Genomic DNA, 25537 nt, shown 5'->3' with positions numbered 1-25537 from the left:
GAATGTTATAAACGACTGCTCTAAATCACTTGACCTGCTTAAAAGATCAATTTTTCTATTTCCTCTTCCCGTATACCAACTCACCTATGAAACGTCCATTCCGACTGAACTTGAGTATGACTCAGCAATTTGGAATCCTCGTCAGACTTACGTTATTAACTCGCATGAAGCAGTACAAAACCGCGCGGCATGTTTCATCGCTTCCAAACTATGACTGGCGTATAAGTGGCATTAAAAAATCCCTCAGCAACCCTAGTCGAACATTTCGTGGGAAGATTTCAAAATTTTTTTTTTATTTCACAACATAATTCCCCATACCTCAGGAACGCTATTATACTTCGACTCAACCGCACTTCTCACCGTCTGTTCCACAACCTGAATCTACAACGTCTGCACGGCACTTCTAATGCCTTCAACAAAGCTTTCTTACCTACTGCTATTGGACTATGGAACGCGCTACCCAACGATATAGTAAATGAAAGTGATTCAGATAAATTTAGGCACCTATTGCCATGTTCTTAAAACCCTTAACCTGTCACCACTGCGCTGTTACTCTAACGTCTGCCTTTTGAACTGCTCTGTTATACGGTCGGTTGTGCTCCCAGTTCTACTGCCAGTGTTGCCATCACTTGTACAGTTTGTGTGTGTGTGTGTGTGTGTGTGTTTTTTCGCCTATCGCGTAACATGCATACTAATTTTGTTTGCCGTTGTATAAGTATGTTAGCCATTGTATAATAATGACCATAGTGTTTATTGATGCATTTGCCACTTCTGTTGCGTAATACCCTGGGTGTTTAAGGGATACAAAATGATGATGATGATGAAACATGGCTCGTTTTCGCTATGACCTCACCTCTAGCTTTGGTTATATGCCGGGGCATAAAGATGTTCATCTGCTCTAAAATGGCGGACCCTATGAAAGCGTAAGCTTTAGTCTATAGCGTGGCTAGAAAATATGGAAAATCCTTTACAATGAATTTATTGACCAATTCCTAAAATCGAGTCACTCGCTGTGGTTTGTAAGTAACACTGGGCGTGGCTTGTCGGTCGTCATTCTCGCAAATGCCCGATCTACGTTAAATTGCAGAAAGTAATTACGGCCCTCAGGGTTCGAGTCCAAATGCCCGTGCTACAGGTCTATTTACTTCATCGCCTTCTGTACTATGACAACAGTACAATGAACGCACTGTTTGGGCTATCTTTTCCGATGTAAACTTTCAAACGTCGTTTCTTTCCCTTGAGGCATTGATAGCAGCTAACGCTTTAAAAAAGTGGGGGTTGCACCAGCAAGTTCGATGCTATAATATTAACCCAAAATTTGCACGTTGCTAAAATTCAGGTTCTGGTGTTCTACTTGCTATACCTATTGTCATCTTATGAGGCATGCCGCTGCGGGGCTCACTATAAATTTTAGCCACCTGCGGTTCTTTAACTGCACCTAAATCTAAGTAGACGAGCGTTTTTGCATTTCGCCCCCCCCCCCTCGAAATGTAGCCACTGCGACCAATGCTGCAATTAATAGCTGAGTCGTGCAGTGCCTGTGACACTAAACAGCCGAAGGATATAGAGAAAAACACACAAGCTGAGACGTCTAAATGCTTGCCCCCATCCGATTTCTTGGCAAAACGATTGTTACTCTCTGTAAATGATTGATAGACTTGATCCAGGTGACACCAAATCTGATAACCTTCAACTGAGGTTTTCAACGGCTTCAGGTTTTAAAAAATGCACAAGTTTACATCGTCAATTTGTGCTCTTTCATGTGAATAAGTCTCATGCTTTGCTACAAATATCTGAGTCAGTTCCACAGAGCAGTCCATGCATGCCTTCAGCGCAGTGTCAGATGAATTGAGAACTACTGCTTACTTCCCTCTTACGCTTGAAGAAATTTCGCTGATCGTTGCAAGGGCAGCGAACAGGTCTCTCTCGCCACCACAACAGAAAATAAAGCTCTCAATAAATTTCGAAAAGTAAAGTATATTATTTAATACATGCGATATCCGCGCACATCGGGAATGCTATATAAATTGTTCCAAATGAAAGCACATTGCGTCCCTCTATCTTTGTCTCTCTCCATGGTTACTAACTTATGATGATACAATAACGTGTCACGCTGTCATGGATGATATCCAAACCTTTCTCTTGGTCGTGCTACTAACCCCTGCGTCCAATCTTATGTGTTTTTTTTTTTACTTTAAAGTGGACTGCTTGAAAATACCTTGTTTTTCTTTCTCCTACAATGTTTCGTGGCACAACGCTATTATGAGTGGAAGTAATAGCCAATCGTTGATTTAAAAAAAGGGCTACACTAACCGCGGCTTATGCTATATGCATACAGTGCCTGCCTTTATTTTTAGCCTATCCCGCCAATTTTGTTAGTGGATTATATACCACTGTCATAACTGAGACCTTCCGTCCCGGTTTTCTAGCTAAGACAAATGCCCAATTCTCGACGAATTGCCCGCAACACCTTTCGTTCGCTTCGAGGCTTCGCCATGCGGCCTATTTCAGGTAAAGAAAATCGGCATGCAGTGCTTATTTCTGATCAAAATTACATTTCCAGTGCTGACCAAATCCACTATGTTGGCAATTTCATAAATACAGATGACTTTATATTCATGTTTCTTTCTTTCATTATATTGTAGAGCACGTCCGCATGTAGATATTACACGCACAAGAACTCGCTTTGGCATCGCTTTCATTTTTAAGCTAAATTTATTCTTATTTAATTCTTTTTAGACAGCGGCGCTACGAGCCCAGATTTACTGATAAGCTTGCAATCTCTTTCGCGTTGAAAGCACAAAGATGGACGCTTTGGCAAGTTTAACATGTACCTCGTTAAAACAGACGTTTGGGCGAGTTGGTAAGATATATTTGAAACAGAACAGAAACTTCAGTTGCAAGTCAGCGCTCGTCCGTGTCGTTTCTCCCTGCTTGTCCCCATGAAAACCGCGCTGTTCTGTTTCAAATTAATATGTACCCACTTCATTTAATATTTATGCTTCGATGTAGTTAAGCAGAAACGTTCGGCACCTAATTTTAGGAGCGTGAACGTCATTTCAGAAACTGTTCAAACTGCTTTTGTTATATGTTTGGTCAGTAATAACGGCATATCCATTACGTAAGTTTAGGCCGAACCGCAAAAAGTAATTTCACTGGGCGATTGATTGAGTGCCCTTTAACTGAATTCTTACGCTCTGTGTAATATGGAACTTCCGTAATGGCGCAGTCTTTGTAGTCGCTCCAAGTTATATACGCCACTTGCACATTATTGGAATCTGCAAAAAGGTAGCAATTCGAAGTCAATCAGTCAATCAATGCGATAATCAAAACACAAAGAAACTTCTACAAACTAAAATAAGGTTACACTTATAAGTTATAAGTTTAACTAGCAAGTTTACAAACGAAATAAGTTTACAGTATGTGTATTCTTACAGCCTTATTAAGTCATCGCCAGTGATCGAACGTGGGAGCGTCCCAGACAGGAGCCAACGTTTCTACAAAGAAATTTCCTATCTCAAGAGCAACAAGTAATTTACTATACAATGTTTATATAACTAACACTATTCTGCCTCGTCGCCATGGGTAGTAGAATAACAGCGCGCTTTGAGGAGGGTCAGAGAAGTTGAAATAATAAAAACGAAGATGTTTATTTGTGAAAGCGAGGGGAACGATCGGAAGGAGAGCGGGAAAAGAGGCGTTGGATGTTCCTTCAAGAAGTACGTGTAAGTTAAAGATGAAAGAATTTTTCGTGTAAGCAGGCGTTGTCCATCCAGATTGGTTTAATTTTCGCCGAAAATTTGGAGTTCAGAAGAGAGAGGTTTTGGACAACTGGAAAGGAAGCATTAAATATCATGACCAGATACCGTGGTCATTACAGTTGTAGACGAATTTGAACTATAGAGATATACGTTTTAATAAAGAAAAAAACATGAACTAGAGATTGCCACAATCCTTAACTGCAATTACTGCAGTAGAATGTCCTCTGACCGAGTAGGCCATGTGTTGTCTTCCCACTTTAAAGGCAGTGCCATTAGAACTAATTGTCACCAAACTTCAGGACACTGCAGTTGACTTGGAACGTGGATGAGTTTCGTGATGCACTTGCCATGAACAAAGACAATCATCCTCGCCTGATGTAGAACCGCCACAAGGGACTAGCTGTACTTGAAAGCTCTCATGCCATAAGACACCTGACGTTTACACGTTCAGCTCCCGCCGCAAGTACGTGAGCTATAACGCAGGAAGGAACCTTGAATGCAACGGGCCTGCTGGAAATTTTCAGCTATGTTCGAGCGTTTAGCGCTTACACTTGCACCTTCACACAGGAGTGACTGGCACCTTTTGCTGTAAAATTCGCAGAATTTCTTGCGGCGATATAAATTGAAGTGATTGTGTTATGACACGAAAGAAAACATTTTCGCAAGTTTTTATGGAACATTTCCTCGTGGCTTTGTGCGTTGAGCATTGGATGACAAAAGCAGGCACTGTGGAATCGTTACGACACAGTCGAAGAAGAGTTGAGTTTGACAAGTACAATCATGAAGTGAGAATGTTAAATTTCTGTACCTTTGCCAACTGTAAAGTTTGTGGCATCCGGCGTTGCCCCAGCGGTGTGGTGGAAACCAACACGCTTCCTGAAAGGCAATATTCAACAATAAGCACCCACCTTGCTCAACACCATTACATTTTTTTTCCTTTCTAGAAAGTTCATACGAGTAAGCATGACCGTGAACTCACACCACATCTCTTCAAATAATACAAACTGCCACTACACTGTTGAACGACACGATATTTTAGCGCAAGAGCAAGGAAAAGAAATATTCCAATTAAGTTACAGACAGAAGAGCAAGAAAGAGGGTGCTCTCACAGCTGTTTATTAGGAACAAAGCTTGCTGCATATATACCGCGCACTCTCTCGACACCATGGGGCCGCTAAGAGCAAGCGACAACTCATGTTGTTTGCGACAAACCAAGCAATTTCATTTCCTCATCATATAACTAAACAGATGTTTCGTTAACACGTGCATGACAACTGATATGAATGTGATATGCCTCTAGTTTTTACCTCTACTCCTACCTAAGATTCTCACATCAGAAATACAGCGGCAAGTCACATTGTTTGGGCCAAACCTAACAATTTCGTTTCTGCATAATATAACGAAACAGATGTTTGACTAACACATGCTTGACCACTGATATGAACGTGATATGCCTCTAGCAGTTCCCACGCGATTTTATCTCTGCTCCTACTTATGATTCTCGCATCTCGAAAACAGTGACAAGACGTTTTGTTTGAGACAAACCTAGCAATTCCAGTTCCGCATGATATTACGAAACAGATGTTTGACTAACACATGCTTGACCACTGATATGAATGTGATGTGCCTCTAGCAGTTCCCGCGCGATTTTATCTCTAATCCTACATAGGATTCTCACATCAGAAATGCGAGGCTTACAGCAGCACGATATGCAGTACGCGAAGAGACGGGTACTCACATCTTTTTTTTCTTTTAAGTTGCTAACGTGTTCTCTAATGCTGTCGTTCACACAACGACCGGTAAGCTCGAAGTAGGTTTTTCCGCAACTTAACGGTATCTGGTAAACCATAGCAGTGGCACACAGTTTTGGACGTAGCGTGTTGCGTGCTTGACTTCGCATGTTTGCAGAGCACATCCCATGATTCGGTGGCATAGGCGAGCAAATTTGTTCGGGGTGAAAACACGACAGGTGCCGCATACCTGTTCGCCGCGTTTTTGATGTTGTGGCTCACATTGTGGAAATAAGGTACCACCTGAGCCTTTGTTCGGGGATACTGCTTACTTCCCTCGCCAACCTTGGGATTACTGCTGCGTTTGAGCTTCTGCAGCAAGTTTTCTGCCACTGATGTGATGACGGAACGAGTAAATCAGACATTTACAAGCCGCTGTACCTGCTGTTCGAAACTAGACTGCAGCTGGTGAACACACGTCCTTCCAAGCGCGGACCATAGGCAGAGCGTCGTTGCACCGCTTTTAACAATCTTCGAGTGAGCAGAGTCGTGGGGCCGCCTTTCTTGATCTTATGTCTGTCCCTTAGAATCTTTCTTTTGCAGTATTTTGCGCTACAATATAATGTTGTTCAGCAAACACCGACTCGCCCAAGAAAAAGCTATTGTGCCACCAAATTGTTCCGAGCTCGCTATGGTAAATCATACTTTACCTTCTACGTTGCCTGAGTTCATCTTTTGGACAATACACTACAAGAGAATGGATCTAAACATGAGTCAAGCATGGGCGATGGAGGCCCGGTTTGTTGACTAATCAGATTTCGTTTCAATGCGCTTGGGCATAAAGCAAAAAGATTACTACATGGAGGATGATCGCTTAGACTGCTGTCATGGGGTTAAAACGAAACTTTTTTGTTCATTCCCACATTCCCAGCATTGGCGTAGCTGCTGCTGCTCCAGGTTCGGTCACTTTCTCAGATGATGTATAGAATACCTCACGACATAAGATATACACCTACGTTTTGAACAAAAATGTTATCTCTAAAGCACGAAGAACTCTTAGTGGTATGTAATAGTATCGACAATTATTATAGACAATCTTCGTCATTGCTAAATCACTGCGCTAGTTCTCACAACGTGTATCGACATGATTTGGTGTTTGTATTTCGGCAACGCTTGTCAACGCTGTAGCGCACAAACTAAAACGGTGCATAAAGGGAGTTATTACTTGTCCGGGGCAAAGGCAAAGTTAGCATGGCATAAAGTTGCATTTGCGTATGGTGAAAATAAACGATTTATACGCTTCACAGTAATTGTTTTGCACTTACTAACTTAACTAAACATTCAGTTCACATGTATTGTAAAATGTGCTTTAGTTCTCCAATAATGTTTTAATGTGCCGTAAATTGGTGTCCTGAAATTACACTTCTGCTAATGTATTTTTTTTCTACGAGGTAGTGCCCTATAATCAGACTCTCGTTGCAGTCTATTCTTCTAGTTTATCTTTCCTCTGATGTCAGCTGATAAGTATTTCCCTAATTATCAAGTATTATCTTAAAATCATCTTAAGTTTGACCACCGGGTGAATTTCAATTTGCCCAAGGGCGTGGCAGTTTGGGCGAGTTGGTATGTCATGACTGTTTTAGGCTTGTAGCGCAGCTCAGAAAGAGCAAAAAAGGAAGGAGGTAGAGGTAATCAAAGGGAACGGACAGAGCGGACAGAGGGAAAACAGAGCGCTCACTCTGTTTTCCGTTCCCTTTGATTAACTCTACCTAATTCCCTTTTTGCTCTTTCCAATTTGCCCGTTTAAGTACACGTAAAACACATAAATTGTCTAGTTGGGCAACCAGTGATCTCATTTTAATAAGGTTTCTTCCATTTCATAGCACTAAACAAATTCTTGGGGCAGCAGCAAACAGATTTTATCATGGGACCCAAATTATTTCGCACAAATTGGCTAACATATAAAACTTAAAAATTCTCAGCGACAGCTTTACAAATCGAGAACTCCGTGCCGAGAAGAGATATCACAATAACAGACGTCTTGTAATTGTGATATGTTATGTAATGTTGTGCAGCAATCTTGTAGTTATGATGTTAGATATTTTTTTCGCAATATTCAATTATTTTTGGTAAATATTATCTTATTCTTATACTCAAAACTTCTCCTTTCCGTAGGCATCTTTCATATTTTTCTCTAAAATGCACTAATCTTCATAGAATGTGGGGCACAATAGCAGGGAACACAAGTTCTCGGATTCGATGTGCATAGATACAAGCCTTTCGGGAAACGTTTTCCAATAACATTGCATTTTTAAAGCAACTTTACGTCGATTTTAGCGTTCTTTCATCGTTTACATTTTTTTTTACTTCCTCTCGTTCGCACAGAAAAATGAGTGTGTCGGGAGGTCGCTGTAATTCGTTTCAAAGGACTTTTGCGTGCGCTTTAATGTGCATTATTTAATTTCACTGTGCCATACCCCACTTTATCTCTCTCTGTAAGCATAAAATTCTTCCTTTATTTACTATCATGGCAAAATAATATGCCAGAAGAAAAGAAATAAACACGAACATTTCTTTGACGCAGTAAATTGAAATCGATATCTCGTGATCTTGGCGTAGGGAGCCCGTAAGAGTGATCTAGCGTTGAAAGTAAGCGTGTGTAAAGGCACAGTTTAGCAAAAACAGAAAACATTGCAAAAGCACTTCGGTTTCTAGTTTGTTCTCCCGTGCTAGCGTTTCCTTCCCGCTTGCCTATGCGTAACGTTATCCGTGAGTGCGAGAAAACAAGTACTGCTGCTAGAGATGAGGCAGGTAAATGATACGTAGGCCACTATATGCAAGCTACAATAGTTGAGACATTAGGTATTGAAAAGTTGATCTTTGTTTTACTCAAGCTTAAGTTACTATGCACCTATTGCCTTACTACTACCTGGTAATTCGTGGTAGTAATGTTTCTGTCCTGCCTCATGAGGCGGAATTTTTTCAACGAAGGTCAAGCCTGAGTGGTGTTGGGATTTGAACCGGAGCCCTCATCGCCACGCCCACACGCTCCACCAATAAGGTCACAGAGGCAGGCATAGAAGGCGTGACTGAACCATGCTACACGAGACACTCGTTCCAGTTAGCGATTCGGAAAATTTGCCGCGCTTGCTTCGCCATGTATTCACAATTTGCACCACTTTCGCAGCGCATCTCCGAAGTGGGAGGCTATAGTGCTGCTTAAAAGGAGGCTGAGTCATTGTCGTTGTCATCATCATGCCGTTGTCGTTGGCCCCGTGCTACTGGCGATGTCGTGCAGGAATCGCCACACGGAAGCTCACGTCACACGCATAATTTCTCGCCTTTCGTGCACATGTGCCACCTCGCAATAGTTCCTGAAGCCTGAAAATGTTTCCCGTGAGATTCATTTAAAAAAAAATAAGAAAAGCGTGAGATCTACAATTTTTGTTTAAGGCTTTCTGTTACTTACCCAAAAAAGGGGAAACTAAGGCTGCAAAATCCGGTTTCTTGTTCCTTTCTTTTTTACTTGATAGCAGATACTTGTTGGAGAATATAGGAAGCGGAGCACCTTGTACGGACACTGCAGAGCCCTCGAATGATCAGGATATGTTTAGTCGACCATATATTCTTAGAATGTACCGTATTATATATAGCAAGGGTAAGGCTAACAAATTTTCCACTAGCATTATTATGTACTGAATACGGCGCCCTTGTAGCATTGAATACTGCTAGAGCGTTTTTTATTTAATTTTCTGAAACCGAGTGTTTCGAAAGATTTACCTCTTGCCAGGACTGTCATTTAATGACCACACGTAGGTTACTGTCTTCGCCTCGGGGTTGAAGTCCTTGCGTTTAGCTGTCAGGCATTCAAAGATGGTGTCATTGTCCACGTCCGAAATTCCGACAGCGTAAGGAAACGCTGCGAAAACCTAGGAGTAAAGAAAATGGAGTTTAGGTATCGTGTCTGCTGATACATATTGGCGGTAGGTCGTGCGTTTGCGAAATGGCGCGCTCCTCAGAAGTTCTAAGGATGTGACAGAGTACAATCTACGTTCACGTTTTATTATTAAAAGTGACTCCTTCGTGGCATGTGTATGTTACGTTTGTTGAACCGGTAAAACTTCATGCATCTTGACGCACACTGCCTGTAAACGCCGGCGCGATGATGAGAGCGCTCATAAAATGAAAAAAAAAATTAGAGATCTACCTACACGAAGTGTCACGCTTACAGATTCACCCTCATTTCCATAAGCACTTTTCGCCTCCTTGGCAATGAGTTTCTCTCTGACCAACAACAGAATTCAATCAATCAATCGTTTATTTTTGCATTTTCACACAAGTCAAAATGCGGGGAGTGGAGACAAAAAGCTGCTCTGAGGAGAGCTTGACTAGTTCCCCACCCACATTGCAAGGCCGTTTTTCAACAGCTCTACATAAATTGCCCAACTAATCTACGAACAATTCAGAGCAGATGCCATTTTCACAAAGGAGAGCAACAGTGTTTCAGAAAACTCTATTACTAATACAACAAAGAAACACTCGCGTGGCAATACAATTTTTGATCTAAAGGATGAGAGTGATGGGAAACATATTGGCTAGATGGGACGGATAAAAGAAAATTAACATACAAGACGAAACGCAACTACTTCACCGTGTGGTGAAACGAAGTATTTGACATATCTAATTAAACGAAGAAGATGACTGATAGGGTTATTCAATTCCAAAACACTGGTTGATGAAATGAAGTTTAATATTAGCCTTAGTTGCTGTTGGTGGGTGCATTTCGTTTTGCATTAATTCGTTTATTATTCTTGGAAGACGATTTTCGAGGCTGTCGAGAACACGGCCGATTCTGCAGAATGGCACATACCATGATCCCTTCTTCCTAAATGCATATCCCCTCTCAGTGGGGAGTGGGGGGCTTGCAATTTGCATAGGGTCAGAAATGCATCGTTATTCGTTTTGAAGCTATGTTTACCTTATTAGCGGGTTGAAGTCACATAATTTTGGAAAGGGTATTATGTTTTATGAATAATAGGAATCCTGCAATGGACTGTCATTAGGTAGATTGCCTACATAACAGAAGGCTTCCTTTGGATGTTGCAAGTTCCTTTTCGATTTCAAGTTCCGCCCCCAATACCATACTTCGCCAGGTGTCTATGCATTTGCGCTTAAAAACGCAAAGACGTGCGTGTTTCCCTGCACTTCACAAAAAAAGAACACATGAAATATTGCGTTTACCACTACACTGGGAACGTCTTCTCGGACGAACACTTTCACCGAAACTATCGCTTTCGCGTGACGTAATGCTCAACCAGCGAATCAGCTTACCTGCATTTTCTCAACCACACAATAAGCGCGCACTGAAAACTATATAGTGGAAAGTGACTATCCGAGAATACCTCCCCAGCTCTTGGTCAAATTTCGCAGAAATATTGCATTTTATCGTCCGGCCTGCTCCCTATGATACTTTCCTTATTTAACTGCTTAGTTTTCAACAAAATCGCGAACCATACTTTCATTTTTACCCCTCATAATGTGTACTATTCAGGCCCCAGCGGCTAGTCAAAACCTATATCCAGTGCTATACTTCGCGGTACAAGAAATGACTGAAGCTGTGAAGTGACGCCATAGCAGCCATGTTTTGAATATCAGTTAATGGCAAGAGACTTCGGCAACTTTAAAAAACTTCGCTTTCGTACTTCGGTTATTTAACTGCTTAGTTGTATACAAAATCGCAAATTATACTTTCATTTGTGCCCCTCATAATGTGTACTATCCAGGCGCCAGCGGCTAGTCAAAACCTATATCTAAAGCTATACTTCGCGGTACAACAAATGGCGAAGCGGCGAAGTGACGTAATAGCCGCCATGTTTTGAATATCGTTTAATAGCAATAGACTTCGGCAACTTTAAAAAAAAAATATTTTCTGAAAGAGTGACCTGTAACGGTACCAATTATTACATATCCTACCATGTTCACCATAAAATTCTACTTTACTGTAAAATTAGAGTATGGAAGAGAGCAACCGTAGGCGTTAAATTGATAATTTTATTTATAAGCACAGGAAACTGTACGTCTCCACATTCCCCAGAGGCCTCAATAATACAAAAAATTCGGCTGCGCAGCCAGCGCTAATCAGCGTGCTCATTTCTGACACGGCCACATCGCTTCTGTAGCGTTGGTGCGCGCTTTCGCAGCACGAAAAAGGCATTCCATTCTGTGGCCCTCGATGCGATACTATTAAAACAATTCGCAGTTCCGCCCGAAAGGCGAAGCACCGATTGCGACAGCAAATTAGTACATAGCTGTACGAAGTAAGGATAGTAGTTTTATCCGCCGTATAGACTTGTAAACATTCGATTACTAACTAAATTAACGATAATAGAATCTGTAAGCGTGGCTGAACCAGGACTTCGAAAGCACCAGACACACAGAGACAGCGCCAGCTTTGTGTGCCTGCTTCTTTGTAGGTCCTTGTTCAGCCGCGCTCACACAATCTATAATGGATTCAAACTAACTAGCCGGTCAACGTGTTTTAACTAAATTAACTAGCACGTTGTCACGCGTGCACAGGTAAACATGAACACACATCGCTCGTTGACAGCAGAAACTGTCTGTGAAAACGCTGCAGTTAAAAATCGCGGCAGTGGCCGTGAGCAATTGACCTCCTTGCATCTGTCGCTTCAACGCGTGCGAAACCTCGAAAGCACAGCGCATACGAAGCGAACGGCACTACGCGCACACTGCAAACATCGCAGGTCGCTTTGAAGTTGGGGCCCGCGCGGGCGCCCTATTTAGCCATCTCGCAGACCACTTTTAAGACACACGACCGCCGGCAACGCGACCCCACGGCGTTCGCCGTGTGTGTGTGAAGTGATTTTAGGAAAGGAAACGGAAGAGATGAGTGCAGCGCCGTAACTGTCTCTCACAGGAGGACACCTCAACAGCACTGCCGAAAGCGTCTACTATACATACGGCGTCCACGATTCGCGTGGCAAACGCCGTAGTAGACGGGGCGCAGTGTCCACTCTTTACGGAGCGGCGGGCGAAGAGGACATCGAGGTGCGCCCCTCCTCCCTCGCCTCGCCCCCATGCCTCGCGCGCCATAGGAGAGGGAACGCATCCGGGCCGCGTGCCACACTCGCGCACACGAGAGTGAACCGCGTTCGCCGCCTCACCCTCACACCGTTTCACTCATACGGCACCTCACGGCGACGGCGACGACGACGGCAGAAATGCGCCTGGGGTGTCCATATAATTGCCATCGCTGTAAATGCATTTCTGGTGTTTCTATGTGTCAAAGTTCCGAATTTATTATGAGGGACGCTGTAGTGGGCGACTTCGGATTAATTTTGACCAACCGGGGAGCTTTAACGTGCACCCAATGCACTGTAAACTGGGTTTTTGCAATTCACCCATCGAAATGAAGCCTCCGCGGCCGCGCTTTGCTCCCGCGGCCTCATTCTTAGCAGCGCAAGGATAAAGCTGCTAAGCAACCACGGCGGGTGCGTGATACTACCCGATACTACGACAAGGTGTGCTTATCGCAAATAGCGTAATGCTAGGAACATGCTTTGCCACCACCCCACTAGAATGACTGATGAAAATCCGTTCAAATTGCAGCATTACACAATTGCGAAGACCTGGAAGTCGAAACTGCATTGCCCAACCTAACCGAATCGATAGCTAAAGAAATCAGAGAAGCGCAGCTCTTTTTTCCGCAGAGTTAACTCCGCTGAGCGCTCTTGAATTCGCCCAGTTTCCTTTCCCGAACAGACTTGAGGGACCATTGTCATTCAGTGTGTTTTGTCGCACAAATGCGTTTTTTTATGCTTCTTCGGGAGATTGCGTCTATCATAACTCTAGCCAAACTTATAAGAACTTAAATATTGTAAACCCTAATTACAGCGTCACATATGACGCAGTCTTTCTGCATGAGTTTATTAACCTTGTTATCACAATACACGCACTTCTACTTCATGGCTCCTTCGCGTACTTAAACTGGTAAATGCTGTATAGTTTGAGTTCTGCGTAAACATGATAGAAAATGCATTTTCGTTGGTCACTTCTGCGGTATTCAGTTCGAAGGCGAATGAGGGTTCGCTTTTCTAAAGAAACTCGTGTGGTTAATTATTTTCACTATGTTATAAATTAAACGTCAGAATGGACCATACGCAAAGCGCTAAATAATTGGTTTTACAGCGAAGCTGTGTATGGCTGGCCGATTTGTCCATCCGTCCGTCTGTAGCCTGTACGCCGAAATCTCCCCCGACGCGACCCCATGCGCATGCGCGAAAAAAGAACTCGGTGCCTTTCCACTCGGTCAAGAAGGATGACCAGTGATGCTGTGTATCTGGGTCCCTTAATGGCGAAGTGAACCTCCGCCACGGGTCGGCCCGGCATTTCCCTTTCTTCGGGATCGGCGTACGTTTGGGTAATGCTTAAGGCCTGCACCACCTCCGGCGCGTGTCCGCCTGGTATTAGGCTATCTTTGGGATCGGCCCACGTATGGGGTGTGCTTATCGCCTGCTTCACTTCACAACCCCGTATCGGCTCAAATTCACGGAGAATGTCACAGAGAATCTTTAGGAGAAACCGAAGTACCTTCCTGCTAAATATCCAATGTCCTCGCGGGAACAAAATGTAGGAAGAGAAGGCCCACAAAGAATTGCTGTTTATTGAACAAATGACTGTGCTGTTGTCGCGGCTACCATCGTCAAGTCTGATGGCGCTATTCCATTCTCTTCTTCCACCGCAGGGCGCTATGAGTACTGTCCACTACAAGGCTCCCCCCTTGCGATGCAAGCACAGCCATTGAGTGGATTAAGTTGTGGAGATGGCACTGTCAAAGCCTAGATAAGCTGACTTCGAGCGGTCGATAGAAATTCTCGTCTCGTCCGCTGATAAGCAGTGTGAAAAACTTGGCGTCACGCTTCAGGACTTTGAAAGGACCGTCGTAAGAAGCTTGTAAAAGACCGCGAGTAGCGTCGTGACGGATAAATACGTGACTGCTATGAAGCAAAGATGAGCTCATGTAAACATTTCTGCGGTCGTTACGAAGCGGCGGAGGTATAACAGCGGCCATTGTAGGGCGAAGGCGGTCGGCCTGAGATTGTAGGTCAGCAGATGACGGTTCCGAGGCGAAGAACTCACCGGGTACGCGAAGTGTCGTACAGAAGACGAGTTCTACTGAGGAACACTGTGCATCTGCTTTTAGAGCGATTCGATCTACCCTCGCCAGATCGCCCAATAGTGCATAACGTAACGCACGACATTGTGCCTAAAGACCATCAGTATACGCCCGACCTCGCCGTTTAACACCAAACCGTTTGAATATTGCAAAGCAAGAATTCGAACACATGTTCGAGTTGGGCTTCGTTCTTTCCTTCCGCCAGCCCTTGGTCATCTGCTTTACACATGGTGCCCAAGAAGACGGGTGATTGGCGACTGTGTGGCTATTACCGCGCATTAAACAAAGTGACGATTCCCGATAGGTACCCTATACCTCACATCCATGATTTCACCGCATCGTGTCATAGTTGCTGCCTAATTAGCCATTGCCATTTAATAAGCAGATGACTGCGTTGATGTCGCGGCTACCATAGTAGAGCCTATATGCCTGATGGCGCTAGTCCAGTCTCTTCTTCTTCCACCGCGGGGCTCTATGAGTACTGTCCACTACAAAAATATCACTTGGATTTCAGTGTTTCTTGCGCTTGGTGAGTAGTAGGGTTATCGTGGTTCAGAAGACGCGCAGCGTATTTGTCTCCACGTCAACTTGTTTTCTACGTGTTGTTACTTGTACTGCGAAGAGTTCCAGACCGTATCCCCGTTGATAATTGGCATTGAACCGGAGTAGTTGCCTGCAGATTTAAGGCTAGTACTGCTGCCAACAAGGAACACACTCGTCCACCTCGTCTTCACCGCGTCAATGACGAAGCAACTTTGAACACAGCTCAAGGAGGTAAAACCAGTCAAGAAATTCACTACGACGCTCGTATATCCCCGCCTGTTTGAATTATTTCTTCCTGGAAGATCTTAATCGCAGCTCGGAGTGATTCCGCATGTGTATCATTTTTTATCTTTGTGGTTTATGCAATTCATCAGAAAAAATTGATCTTGTGGTCCTCTCTTTCGTCACATGAAGTTCTATGATGGGCGTAGAACATTCCCAAAATTAGTACTGTGTAACAACAATAAATCAAGGGATGATCACTGGTTTCTAGGTTTAACAGAATCCACATTTTGTGTCCCAGGCACCGAAAAAATCCATTCCTTTCAGCCACGCGTTCACAGGATAGTTCAGCGATAGAGTTTCATACAATAATTACTGGAGGTAGCTCTGGAGATAGTGTCTACGGGAGCCGCAGTGTCAGCAGCTGAACCTGCCTGGAAATTGTGGGAAGTACTATCAGCGTCAAATGAAAGTTCAACAGCGGAGCGCGTGGCCCAAGTTTAAGTTAAGATATAGTGCGCGCTGTCCAGTCATTGACAGGCGCATACATCCGGTTTGGTCGCACTGCCCGATCCCCCTCTAGTGAGATAATTTCGCTTCGGTTCTGGTTCTTACATTTGAAAGGGAGAAAATAAAAATGAAGCTAAGATATTGCAGTTTACGGCGAGTCTTGCCGCACAGATCGCCGAAACCACAAGTGCTGTCGGCGCGAACAGCGGTGCGCGTGGTGCACTTTGCACTGTCAACACCCGCGCCGCGCGGGCGAATCTACCTTGCGATGACGGTGCAAACTGCACCTCGCGCACCGCTGTTCGCGCCATACAAACAGTTTACACGGCTAACAAATACTGCAGCGACCTCTTCCTGTACCGAACCCACCGACCAGTCTAGCTCGCCACCACCAAGCAAGTACGTTTCCCGAATCGTACGCCGCGAAGTCGAAGCAGCGTTTCCTGCCTCGCTTCAACACACGCTTTGGAACAACAATGCTGAGACGATATCGCTGATCCAGTCCGTGATTCGCCAGGAAATCGCTAATATGAGTCTTCCCAGCGCCTGCTCCTTGAGTCACCCTGACACCCACCCTGTTCCTATGCCTTCGTCCTATCGCAGTCCATCTCACAGTGTCCCTTAACCCTACGCTACCAGGAATCCATCGGACTGGCGTACACCTGACGACAGGCCGATCTGTTTCTGCTGCGGCCGAATCGGTCACGTTTCCCATCACCGCCGGAGCCGTTGGCTGTCCCCTCCTCGAGACACCTTCCGGAATTCAAGTTCGCCCCGAAGTTCATCACCCCGTCGTTTCTACGACGCTTCCGACGCCACTACCTCGACTCGCCGCTATGCTCGCTCACCCTCGCCTCAACGTCGCCAGCCACGTCCGCCCCAGCTTCACCACTCGCCGGCGCCGACCTATCCCTAGATCGTCATAGCAGGAAAATTAGGCAATGCGGCACCTCGAAGTGGTGCTGCATTGTCGGATTGCTGTTGCTGTCGGATTGCCGTCGGATGGCTGTGGATTGTTGGATTGCTGCATTGTCGTTACGCTGTTTATGGGACATAACCGACTTGACGTCCAAGTTGATGGCACACCCGCCACAGCACTCATAGGTACCGGAGTACGCATATCGATTATGACCAGCTGCCTACGCCACCATTTAAAGAAAATTGTTACGCCTGCCGTTGCTCGGTTCGTACTAATTGCCGACGGTAGCACGGTGACTGGGATCGGAATGTGTACTGCACATTTCCGGCCGCCATATTGTCGTCCTTTTCACTGTGCTTGACCAATGCCCCCACGACCTCATACTAGGCCTAGAGTTCATCTCTGCCCATTGAGCGCTCATTGGTTGTGCCTCAACTACTGTGCCTCTTGACCTGCCTCTACTGTACATTCCTCCGACACCACACGAAATTCGCCTAAGACCGACTGATTTTGTTCACGTTCCGAAATATCGCCTTCTACATCAGTTCCCGATGGTGATTACATCCCCGCTCCCATAACTGCCATCGTTCTCACCCACAGCGTTACTGTCCCGCATACAACACTGTGGGTCACAGACAATCGCACGTATCTCCCTGTGGTGACTTTCGGGCTCGCTAAGCAAATTCTGCCTAAAGATATCACCCTGGCTACAATCACTGCTTTAGAAGTTAGTTGCGTTGAGACTTTTGCCGTCAAAACTTCCTGTGAGCCTTTCAGGTCTGCCAAATGTACTGACAACGACATTAGGAAAATGATCGCCCCGAATCTCGCTCCTGCGGAGACTGAACAGCTCTGTAGTCTAATGCTTCCCTACAAGGTAAGCGAACAAACGCTGTAGTGCACGTGTTCGGTTGTTCGGTGGGAACGTCTGAAAGAAGAGGAAGCTCGAGGCACGGCGTACCGGTGGAACAGTCGATGTGGGCACATTGCGTCATCAGAAAGTCGAGCCCGAAGATTAGGTCATGAGGGCAACTGATCAGCACGGTGAATAGGACTGGAACTTGGCGGCCAGCAGTTCCTATGCGAATAGTGCACATACCACTGACGGCAACAGTGGCGCCATTGGCGACGCGTTTGGCTCGGGTGACGGCAGGCGTAAGAACTTTTTTGAGGCGACGACATAGGTTAGCACTCATTATAGACATTTGGGCTCTAATATCAATTATTGCCGTCAACGAAACACCATCTACGTCTACTTCAATTAGGTTCGTGTTGGTGAGGAGCGTCAACGGAGGATTTGGTCAGGACGAACGTGATGCAGCACTACCTCCAAGAGCTGCATGGCCTAGTTTTCCGTCCGTCGGTTTGGCGAGGAAAAGCGGCGAGGTTGGGGGCGACGGGGAACGACGGCGTTCAGGCAACGGCGGTCGCACAGAGGAGCGGCTGTCAGGGGCATCAGAAGTAGGGTACAGATGGCGAAGTGAATAACAGCGAGCCTCCGCGTATGTGCGAGGAGCAGGGAATGAGCTCCAGTACGGCGGGATCCAGGTGGTGCGGCAGTGGTAGGATATATGACCAACGCGGTGGCAGCGGAAGCAGATCGGTTTGTCGTATGGGGTTCGCCATTCAGCAGGATTACGTGGTCTGTGAGCGAAATAATGGCCACAACAGGTTGTGGACATGGGAATGGGTGCCGAATCAGGTCACGAGACAGAGCAGGCGGTAGGGATGCCAAGGTTTGTAAATTCTAGCCGCACAACTGCTTCAATTACGGAAACAATGGGGGCCGCTTGGTCGAAGGTACCGTCAAGGGGTTGTGGATGAAGGGGGGCCGGACTCGCTGCTTCAATCTCATGGCGAACGACACCTGTGACGTTTTCTTGAAATGGTCAGGTGGCGGTAAGAGCGGAACAAGAGGCCGGAGCAGGGTTGTTTGGGAGCCGGGAAAACTGTGGGACGACGCGGCGGCTTTTGGCTACCTCGAAGCGGCGGCATTCTTTGACGATGGCGTCGATGGTAGAAACATCGTTATAGACCAGAAAATTGAAGACGTCGTCCGCGATGCCTTTTAGGATATGGCCCACCTTGTCAACCTCAGTCATATGCTCGTCAAATTTCCGGCAAAGCGCGATCACTTCCTGTATGTAGGAGACATACGATTCGGTCGATGACTGGACACGGGTGGCAAGCTCTTTTCGCGCAGCCTCTTGGTGACCCGACGGGTTGCCAAATAGGCCGGGAAGCCTCGCTTTGAACATGTCCCAGGTGTAGAGCTAGACCTCACGGGTGTGAAACCAGACACGCGGTGTCCCGTCCAGATAAAAAATTACATTGGCAAGCATGATGGTAGGGTCCCAGTGTTGTCTTTGGCTAACATGCTCATACATGCTAAGCCAGTCGCCGACGTCAACGCCGTTTTGGGTGGAGAATGCCCCAGGATCACGGAGACTAGGAACCGTAACGTACGTTATGGTTGGCGCCCAAGGTGTAGGTGGCAACGGGATGGTTCCATCGGAAGCCATGGCTGAGAAGACGACAGTACGGTCGCTTCGGAGCTCCATGGCGAGGACGGGGAACGTTCCACCTCCACCACAATGTTACGCGAAGAACGAGTCAGTAAGACGAGCAACTATTTACAGGTTATATTTACAAAAGCGGTTACAGCGCTGACATTTTAGTCACCGCGCGAGCCAAGTTCGCTCTTCCTTCTTTTTTCTCGAGTGATGGCGCCCACGCGCCTCGTTCAAACAATCAAATACCACACGAGTGTAGCAATATATTCTACCTCAAGAACCAACCCTTAGGCCAGACGTAACTTGTCAAACATCGTATACATACAGGCGATAATTTGCCCATCTATCGGCGACCCTACCGACTTTATGCTTCGGAGCGTCAGGTCATCAAAACGGCAGTAGACAACATGCCAGCGAAAGACATCATTGAGCCATCGTAGAGTCCTTGGGCGTCGCCTGTCATGATGGCCAAAAAAAGGACGGCTCATGGCGATTCTGCGTCGATTACCACCCCCTCAACCGCATCGCTAGGGAGGACGTCTACCCACTATCTCGTATCGATGATGCCCTCGATTGCCTATACGGGGCACAGTATTTTTCGTCCATCGACCTGCGGTCCGGATATTGGCAAATCGCTGTCGATGATCTATATCGTGAAAAGACCGCCTTTATAACGCCTGATGATGTTTACCACTTCAAAGTTAAGCCTTTTGGGCTATGCAACGCTCCGGCTACCTTTGAGCGTATGATCAATCAGTCAATCAATCAATCAATTTTATTTACCAGAAACAAAAGGAACTGGAGGGACACCTGGGCAAAAAGCTGTCGCAGCAGCTTGACGGAGGCCCAGGGTCCCTTACATGGCAGTAGCACTCACATGATATATACACTGAAATCTTTATACACAACAAACATTACGCATCGCACGTATGCATAAAAATGACATTTTACACTTGAATGCAAATATACTAAAGTGCCACTATAAAGAAAGAAAGTAGTCACGCAAACCATTTTTATTTAGCGTAGCTGTGTGCTTATATTTGTATAGTACAGTCGGTATGTTATGTGTTAAGGACTGTAGGCTGTAATTGTTTCGGAACCATGGTACCTTCCACACCTCGGGATTTCGTGTAGTATGTTTCGTGTGAGTGCAGAGTTCTAGCTGAGCAAGGGATGCAAAATAATTCTTAACATATTCGGATGAGAAGTAAATAGTTTCTAGTAATCTGCGCTCGTATAATTTATCAACGCGGTTTAGTCTGTATTTGAGAAATATATTATCTGTTGGTGAAAGCCGATTAACGTTCTCTATATACCGAACGATTTTCTTTTGAAGTATTACCAGCTTTTGCAAGTTAGATTTAGATGTTGTAGCCCAGACAAGGTAAGAGTAATTTATATACGATAAGAAGAGACCATAGTATATTTGAAGTTTTGCTCTCGTAGGTAGAAATGTGCGGCAACGTGCCATAGCACCGGTAACCGCAGAGAGTTTTCCGCAGAGATGTTTAATATGGGCATCCCAACGTAAATTAGAAGAAAAGTATACTCCAAGAATTTTAAGTTCTTCAACCAGTTCAATGCGTTGGCTCTGAAAATAAATAGCATGATTAATGTTAAGTGGTTTATTTTTTGCGCGAAATATTAGAACTTTTGTTTTCTTTGAATTTACTTTAAGCTTATTTGTCTGTGTCCAATCGGACAAACTTGCCATAATTTTATTACATTTTTGTACAAGTTCATTCGCATCAGGACCTGAGACACACAGTGTGCAATCATCCGCGTACATAATGAATTGAACCTCACTGTTTATGGTTACGATATCATTTATAAAAACGTTAAACAAAAGTGGCCCAAGAATACTTCCTTGAGGCACACCACATACAATACTTAAGAGGGACGAGTTATGTTTATTAATGGAAACGTACTGACGTCGATGTTTCAGATATGATTGGAGTAATTCTAGCGGTTTCCCACGAATTCCATATAAACAAAGCTTCCGAATAAGAATCTCGTGATTGAGGCTGTCAAAAGCTTTACTGAAGTCTATAAAATGCCGACAGCGTAGTAGTTATTTTCGAAGCTCTGCAAAACGTATTCTTTCAGCGCAAGAAGAGCCATTTCTGTGGATCTGTTTTTCCGAAATCCATATTGTGAATCAGTAAGCACACTCTGTTTATTGAAAAATTTCGTCATTCTAGCAAAAATAAGCTTTTCCATTCCTTTTGAAAAAATTGGGAGCACCGATATCGGTCGATAGACGCAGTATTTCGATCACCACCTTTATAAATAACCGAAACTTTCACGTGTTTCATTGCATCTGGAAAAACTGCAGTCTCTAAAATTAGGTTGTAAATGTGCACAAGCGGAGGTACAATAAATTGCAAAACATATTCTATAGGTTTAATCTGCAAATTATTTACATCTAGAGCTTTACTGCTTTTCAGCCCCATGTACACACTGTATACTTCATATTCATCAGTAGGCGCAAAGAATGCGCTTTCGCGAACAGCGTCGCTATGACAAGCCACCCCTATGCTATCATTTCCTTCAGCCATATCGCTTTGTGCAGTTACGAAGTGGTGGTTAAAGTAATCGGAAAGCGCTGTGCCTGTTATCTGACGTGAGCCCAGCTTCATCGATGTCAGGTGCGTATCGTCCATGCGGCGGCCTAGAACAAGATTAATCGTTTGCCACGCAACCTCTGGGCGTTGTCTAGAAACATTTGCAAATAAGTCCTCATAGTACGCCGCCTTTGCTTTTCTTAGTTCAGCATTTAGCCTGTTTGTAAATTTTTTGAATGATTGTAACGCTAATTCACACCGCGTGCGCAAGAAGGAATGATAGAGATTATTTTTTGTTTTGATCATTTTTGCAAGCTCATGAGTAAACCAAGGCTTTCTAACTTTTTTGGAATATTTAGCTGTCCTCATTGGAAAATTGCTGACGTACACATGGGTAAAAGTTATAATAAATTCGTTATATGCCTCATTTGCATCTGTTTTGTTCTAAACATGTAACCAATCGTGGTTCATAACGTCATTCCTGAACTGCTCTAAACCTGCTTGCGTTATACACTGATAAGTGAATGGTTGACAGGCGTCAGCTGCTTTCTTAGAGTCATCGATGTAGATTAAAAATATAGGGCAGTGGTCGCTTATGTCAGACACCAATGTGCCTGTGTTGCATACAGTAGTAGAAATATCAACGATGAGTAAGTCAAGTAAAGAAGATGTATGACTTGTAATGCGTGTTGGTGTGGTGATTGTATTTACAAAACCTGCAGACTGGAGGCACGTGTTCAGTTGGAAGGATGAGTTACTCTGTTTAAGTACATCTATATTAAGATCGCCGCCACACACAAGCTTCAAATTGTTCATGCTTACATAATCTAGGAATGGTTTAAAAAAATCTAGAAAAGTCTAGAATGGACTCATTAGTCCAAGGATTCAAGTGGTCGACTTGTCTTTGCTACCTAGATAATGTTATTGTCTTCTCGTCCTCATTCAGCACACACATTGAGCACCTTTCAGCTGTACTTGCCGTTTTTCGCGAGGCCGGTCTACAGTGCCTCATAATCAAAACTGGTTTTGGCACATAAAACCCCATAATTTAGGCCGGTCTACAGCTCAACTCCAAGATATGTAACTTCGGACACCGTGATAGCACTGTTCTTGGACATGTTGTCAATGTGACTAGCATCCGACTGGACCCAGAGAAAAATCGCGCCGTGAAAGAGTTCCCTGTTCCACGGTCCGCAAAAGATGTCCGAAGTTTTGTGGGTCTTTGCTCTTACTTCCGCCGCTTTGGTAAGATTTTGCCATCATAGCACGGCCTCTCGCAGATCTCCCGAAGAAAAGCGGGCCGTTATCATGGGGATCCTCTCAGGCCACCGGCTTTTCTCGCCTTAGCACCATGCTCACCACCCCACCGATTCTGGGACACTTCGCTACTTCAGCCCCTACAGAGGTGCGCACCGATGCCAGCGGCTACGGAATTGGTGCCGTCTTGGCACAAGTTCAACACGGCCATGAACGTGTCATCGCGTACGCTAGTCGTCTTTTGTCAACTGCGGAGCGGAACTACTCTATTACCGAGTGCCAATGTTTGGCCGTTGTGTGGGCAGTGACGAAATTCCGCCCCTATGTATACGGCAGACCCTTTTCTATTGCTACGGACCACCACACCCTCTGTTGGCTTTCCTCCTTACAATATCCCACAGGGAGGCTTGGACGATGGTCTTTGCGGCTGCAAGAGTTTTCGTATTCAGTGGTGTGTAGGTCTGGTCGCCTACAAAAGGCACTGACTGCTTGTCCCGTTACCCTGTACACACGCCCGCTATCGCCGACATGGACGTTTCCTCAGGTGCTCTTTCCGTTTCCCAGCTTTTCCACATGGCCAACTAGCAACGCCATGACGCTACTTTGAGTACCCTCATTAACCGAATGAAATCTGCTCCTACTGATCCATCGCTACGGTGGTTCGTCCTCAACCACGGGATATTGTAGGCAGTTCTCATCTTGACGGTCCTCGCCTTCTCCTTGTCGTTCCTCAACACCTCCGCTCGACTGTGCTTCAGGAGCTTCATGACGCCACAACTACCGGCAGCTTGGGTTCGCTCGCACTTACGACCGCGTGCGCCGCCGCTTCTACTGGCCCGGCCTCGCACGCTACGTACGGCGCTATGTAGCTGCCTATAAGCCCTGTGAACATCGCAAAAAGCCAGAAACGCTTCCTGCCGGGTACTTACATGCGATCGATATTCCACCTGAGCCATTCTTCCGCGTGGGTTTGAATCTCCTTGGCCCTTTCCCTGAGTCCAGCTCCGGCAACAGATGGATCGCGCTCGCTACTGATTACGCGACGCGCTAAACCATCACTCGGGCACTTCCCACAAGCTGCGCAACCGACGTCGCAGATTTCCTACTTCGGGATATCATTTTAGTACATGGCGCCCCGCGACAGCTCCTTACTGACCGCGGCCGCAGTTTGCTTCCCCAAGTAATCGCCGATACCTTATGCTCAAGTTCTACCAAGCACAAACTGGCTACCTCATATCCTCCCCAGACTAACGGCCTTACTGATCGATTCAATCGGACCATGACTGACATGCTATCGACATACGTTTAATCCGACCACAAAGAATGGGATGTGGCTTTCCCTTTTGTCACGTTCGCCTATAGTTCACCACGCCACGATACTGCTAGGTATTCCCCCTTTTACTTACTCTTCGGTCCTGACTGGTATTACCATTGGGCACTTCACTCTTCTTGATACAGGATTCGAGTACCGAGTATGCCCGAGACGCCATCGCGCAGGCTCACCATGCGCGCCAGCTTGCCCGTACTCGTCTGTTGGCATCTCAGGACTCTCAACGGCATGCTTATCCTACCCCCCCCCCCCCCCCCAATCGTCGCCATCGTGACACATATTTTTCACCAGGTTCTTCCGTGCTACTTTGGTCCTCTTGCCGCCAAGTGGGGGGGGGGGGGGGGCTCTCTGGGAAACACCTTCCGTGCTACAAAGACCCTTACCATGTTCTACGTCAAGTGAACAATGTCACTTACGAGATAATCCCTGTGACCTCCGTCATGCCACCCAGTTCCACATCACCTGACGTCGTACACGTCTCTCGGCTTAAGTCTTGCTATGCCTTTGCCGACGGCCCCTTCTGAAGCACAGGGACGGTGCTTTTTCTACCGGCGGTTGTGTTAAGGTGGAAAGGGGGGACAAGGTCGTCGACGGTGAAGACTACGAAGTGGCAACCTCTCGGGATTCTCGGCTGCTCTTTATATACGCCTTTTAAATACATCGTGTAAATAGTTTTATACCCGTGGCAATATTCTTGCAGTCTGAGGCTCCACCGCGCCAGACAACCTGAAGGGCCCTTTAAATTCGCTAGCCAACACAATGCGTGATGGTCGCTGACGACTTTGAATGGCCTGCCATAAAGGTAACGGCGGAATTTCACTGTAGACCAAACGATGGCGAGGCATTCCATTTCGGTCGTAGAATAATTGCCTTTCGCTTTTGACAGCGACCGGCTAGCGTCAGCTATCACTCGTTCAAGGCCGTCTTTCCTCTGTACTAGGAGCGCACCGAATGCTTGGCTGCTGGCGTCAGTGTGGACTTTGGTATCGGCGTAC

At 45.6% G+C, this 25537-nt stretch overlaps 1 protein-coding gene across 1 annotated transcript in view; it reads right to left on the bottom strand.

Annotated features, from left to right (window-relative positions):
* Positions 1 to 25537, bottom strand: part of LOC129380180 (uncharacterized) — a 38855-nt gene that overhangs the window by 1199 nt on the left and 12119 nt on the right. The window contains exons 2-4 of the mRNA XM_055066944.2: positions 9272 to 9420; positions 4570 to 4637; positions 3195 to 3278 (exon numbers count right to left, since the gene is read on the bottom strand). Of these exons, the coding sequence (XP_054922919.1) occupies positions 3195 to 3278; positions 4570 to 4637; positions 9272 to 9420 (301 nt within the window). The remainder of the gene's footprint in view (positions 1 to 3194; positions 3279 to 4569; positions 4638 to 9271; positions 9421 to 25537) is intronic.

This window comes from Dermacentor andersoni, chromosome 6 (genome assembly GCF_023375885.2).
Source record: "Dermacentor andersoni chromosome 6, qqDerAnde1_hic_scaffold, whole genome shotgun sequence".
Lineage (NCBI taxonomy): Eukaryota > Metazoa > Arthropoda > Arachnida > Ixodida > Ixodidae > Dermacentor > Dermacentor andersoni.
This window is presented reverse-complemented; position numbering and strand designations above follow the sequence as displayed.